Here is a 3,633-nt window from a genome sequence, read left to right as displayed (position 1 = left end):
ATATATAACCTCATGCTTAATCCAAAGCCGTAATGATAAAAAATAGGAGAAATATTTAGTGAAGGAAATACCATATATTTTATGACACTTATCACTAAAAATTAAGTTACTCATACGGCATTAGTTTATATCGCGGTTGCCTACACAAAATTTTGGCATTTGTTGTAGAATGAAATATAAAAAATACTGACGGTTATAAAACAAGCTAATGTGTGTTAAATAAATAAATTCACGATATCATTGATCATTCATTCAATGTTTTGCACACAACAACTGCACTCTTCTATTTGCTGCAAACAACAAATGTTCACTAAAAGTATTTAACTTATGTACCATTTGAAAAACTAGCCCGTAGGTATGGATGCACGGGTTGATGACTAGTTATTGTAATTTGGGTGATTGCTTTTTTCGGTTTAATGGCCGACACTGGCAGCGGCGGAACAAATCTCACGAATATTCTGCTTTGCCGTCCAGCCTTGCGGGGTCTGTTTCACTGCACGATATTTTCTTCATTAATGTGACACATAATTATGTCACATCCAGATGTAATCTAGGCAAACTCTTAAAAAACAAAGAAGAACGATGTAGTCAACATAACCCAAACAAGAACGATGTCTATTGTATTGCAATCTTTTCGGTCTACAAATAGGACTGGCCGGCTCGATGACCGCTTACACAGTCGTTAATTTTAAGCGATAAAGAACAAAAGAGGGATTGTGGAGATGGTGGAAAAATGAAAAGGAAGATGATGTCCACTTAGATATGACATAATTATATTACATCTAGATGTGACTTAGACAAACCCATTTAAAAAAATACTAACAAATAAACAAGGGTGTAGGGAACATAACCTAAACATCATGTAAGTAGTCCATACAAGTTCATCGGCTACTAGGACCTGAAGATTCTACCTAGGTCCTGCTGTCGGAGTAACACAAAATAAGTGCCCGAACTGATTAACGTAAACGAGCGGTTCGAGAGGCGTGACACGGATTTTGGTTGGGTGTGTTTCTTCTTGCTTGACCCGTATCGACACATTATTGAATTCGCTGCCGCTCGGCTTGCCGGCCTCCGCATGGTAGTACGTGACCATGCTGCCGTGCATCCACAGATAGCCGCCGCCTCCAAGCGTCGGGCCGTGGACCAACGAATCCGCCGACGGCGCGAACTGCATGATGGTCGTCATGCCAGGCCTACAGGTCTTCCACTCAGCTGGGCCGTCGTAGTCGATCATCGGCTTCAGCTCACACATCTCCTGAAACGCCCGAGCGCGATCCTCCATGCTTGGCTCCGGCGGCGGCGGCGCGCCGGATGCCCCCGCAGGAGCCGACACCTGATTGGTTAAATCACAAACCAAGTTAGCCCATATTTGATTAACAGGTTTACCTAGCCAAGCACGTAAAGTTTGAGATTTTGCGGATGGAGACCTTGATTATTTTGTAGGGGATGAAATGGCATCCGGCGGCCAAGTCTAGAGACGGGACCGCCGTGCACGGTCCGATCGCCTCCTTGGCGGGCTCCTGCAGCGCGCGCGCGGCGCCGGCTTCGGTCTCGAAGACGACCACCGCCCTCATCAGGAGGATGCAGATCGCGACTGCCTCGACGCCGTCGAACGCGGCGCGCACGTCCTCGGGGCCTTTCAACGAGCGGAGGTGGACCAGGACGAGGCGGCGGTGGAGGTCGGAGGTGTCGCCGGACCCGGAGAGCTGGTTCGCGACCGGGGCGAGGAGGCTGCGTGCCACGCTTGCCGTGGCGGCGTCGTCGCCGTAGACGCGGCGAATCATTATCACGTCCCTTCGAACCGGGATCTCCATGCTAATCAGGTTAATTTGCTGTTTGGTTGTTGCTGATCTGAATCTCAGAACTAAGATCTGGGTGCTTCTTCTCCTCTGATCTGAAATAGTATATGTAGGGGAGTTGTGGCCGGGTCCAACTTTTATGTCGGTTTCGGGTCCAATTAAGACTAAACAAACCGAGAGATTATAGCTAAGGCAAACACGCAAAAGCTCAATACCTTGCCGAGCAAACCTGTCTGACAGGCACATTAAAATGTCGCCACAATGCCCAGTACGTCATGATGGTCCTGAAACACTACGGCACCTCCTGTTCGTGTGCCCGGTGGCAGTGGAGGTTTGGAAATTGTTTGGTTTGATTTGATGTGATAAAGCAAGGTCTGCTTATGGATAAATCTGGAGAGAGGGTGTTGGAGTTTCTTCTGAATCTTCCTGAGAACTATATCCATATCCTGGGACTGACGAAATTGAAGGAGACAATTGCTACTTGCTTCTGGTACTTGTGATGGGAAAGGAGGAAGCATACGCATGGGGGAATACCGCAAAATGCATCCCAGGTTAGCCTAGCAGTTCGAGCGTTGGCGGCGAACTTTATTTCTGCTAATTCACCTAAGGCACGGGCACGTCTTGATAGTTGGGTGAGACCGAGACGTGACTACGTCAAGCTTAATGTGGATGCGGGGTTTGATGCGGACACACTTGAAGGCTCTGTGGGAGTTGTCATTCGAGATCATAATGGCAAGTTCATTGCGGCTGCAAATGAAAAACTGAATATCTGCTATGATGCTTTCACGGCAGAAGCCATTGCGGTAAGATTTGGTTTGAACTTGGCACGTACAGCAGGCTGCAACAAAATTGAAGTGAATTCGGATAATTTGAAGATAATAGCTGCACTGAAGGAGGGCTATTCATCTTCAGTAGCCAGCGCCATCTTTGATGATTGTTTTTTCATGCCTTTTGATTTTCACTCATATCTTGTATGACCATTGTAGTAGAGACAACAATGGTGTAGCCCATGAACTAGCTAGACTTGCTAAGTTCTCACCTCCTGATGTATGGTTGGATTCACCCTCAGGGAAGTCCTTCCGTTGATTGTTTCTGATGCTACTTTTGTAGCAACTTAATAAAGAGGAGGTTTGTGTCAGAAAAAAAGACAAAAGCGACTACTACGAGCCATCCGACGAAATCAATCCGGTCGCCAGCCGTCCGATCGATCCATTAGTTCCAGCCCTTAGATATGTCAATGCACGCTGACCCTTCTCTCTCGCGTCGCATCCAGTCAGCCCCTCTGCTTTGATCTAGCAACACCACAAGTTGCCGGCGAGCGTCCATCGCAACACCGGAGGGAGGCAGCTCCCCTGACATACTGCACATGCCGTTGGGGGCACTGACGTGTGGGCCCACCTATCAGTGGCCGAATGGTACCCTGCCGCACGGCAGAGGACCCTCGTCCACACCGGAGAGCCGCCATGACGAGAGCTTCATAGCAACATGATAGGTGCAAACACGTTGAACGAGTTTATGTCCGAGGGTGTTCCGATCTTCACGTTGTAGGATTGAATTGGGAGAGACAACTAGCTGTAAGCATCCTGGATAACTAGATTTATACCTGTCAAGGTTGGATGCAACCCATACGTTGGGATGGTTGACTCGAGCTATAAGAACTCCAACCCGTTGTCCAAAAAATTGCAAAACCACAAATCGGGAGTAACCCACACAAAACGGTTGGAACCGTAGAGCCTGAATTATGAGGAACCAGAGGTTCCTTCTCGCAAATCTGGATGAACTCACAAGAGCAAAGATAGTAAGGATCTCTCGGATCTCTAGCAGTCTTCCTGTG

The 3,633-nt window shown here is 47.7% G+C and overlaps 1 protein-coding gene across 1 annotated transcript; it reads right to left on the bottom strand.

Annotated features, from left to right (window-relative positions):
- Positions 1-674: 674 nt before the first annotated feature.
- LOC125541207 lies at positions 675-1,932 on the bottom strand. Its single transcript, XM_048704670.1, has 2 exons — positions 1,428-1,932; positions 675-1,333 (listed from the first exon to the last, which is right to left on the bottom strand). The coding sequence occupies exons 1-2, from the start codon at positions 1,812-1,814 to the stop codon at positions 908-910; spliced, it is 813 nt and encodes a 270-aa protein (XP_048560627.1). The 5' UTR covers positions 1,815-1,932; the 3' UTR covers positions 675-907.
- Positions 1,933-3,633: the final 1,701 nt, after the last annotated feature.

The sequence above is a fragment of the Triticum urartu genome, chromosome 2 (genome assembly GCF_003073215.2).
Source record: "Triticum urartu cultivar G1812 chromosome 2, Tu2.1, whole genome shotgun sequence".
NCBI lineage: Eukaryota > Viridiplantae > Streptophyta > Magnoliopsida > Poales > Poaceae > Triticum > Triticum urartu.
The sequence above is the reverse complement of the archived record's forward strand: the minus strand, read 5'-3'. Positions and strand labels throughout refer to the sequence as shown.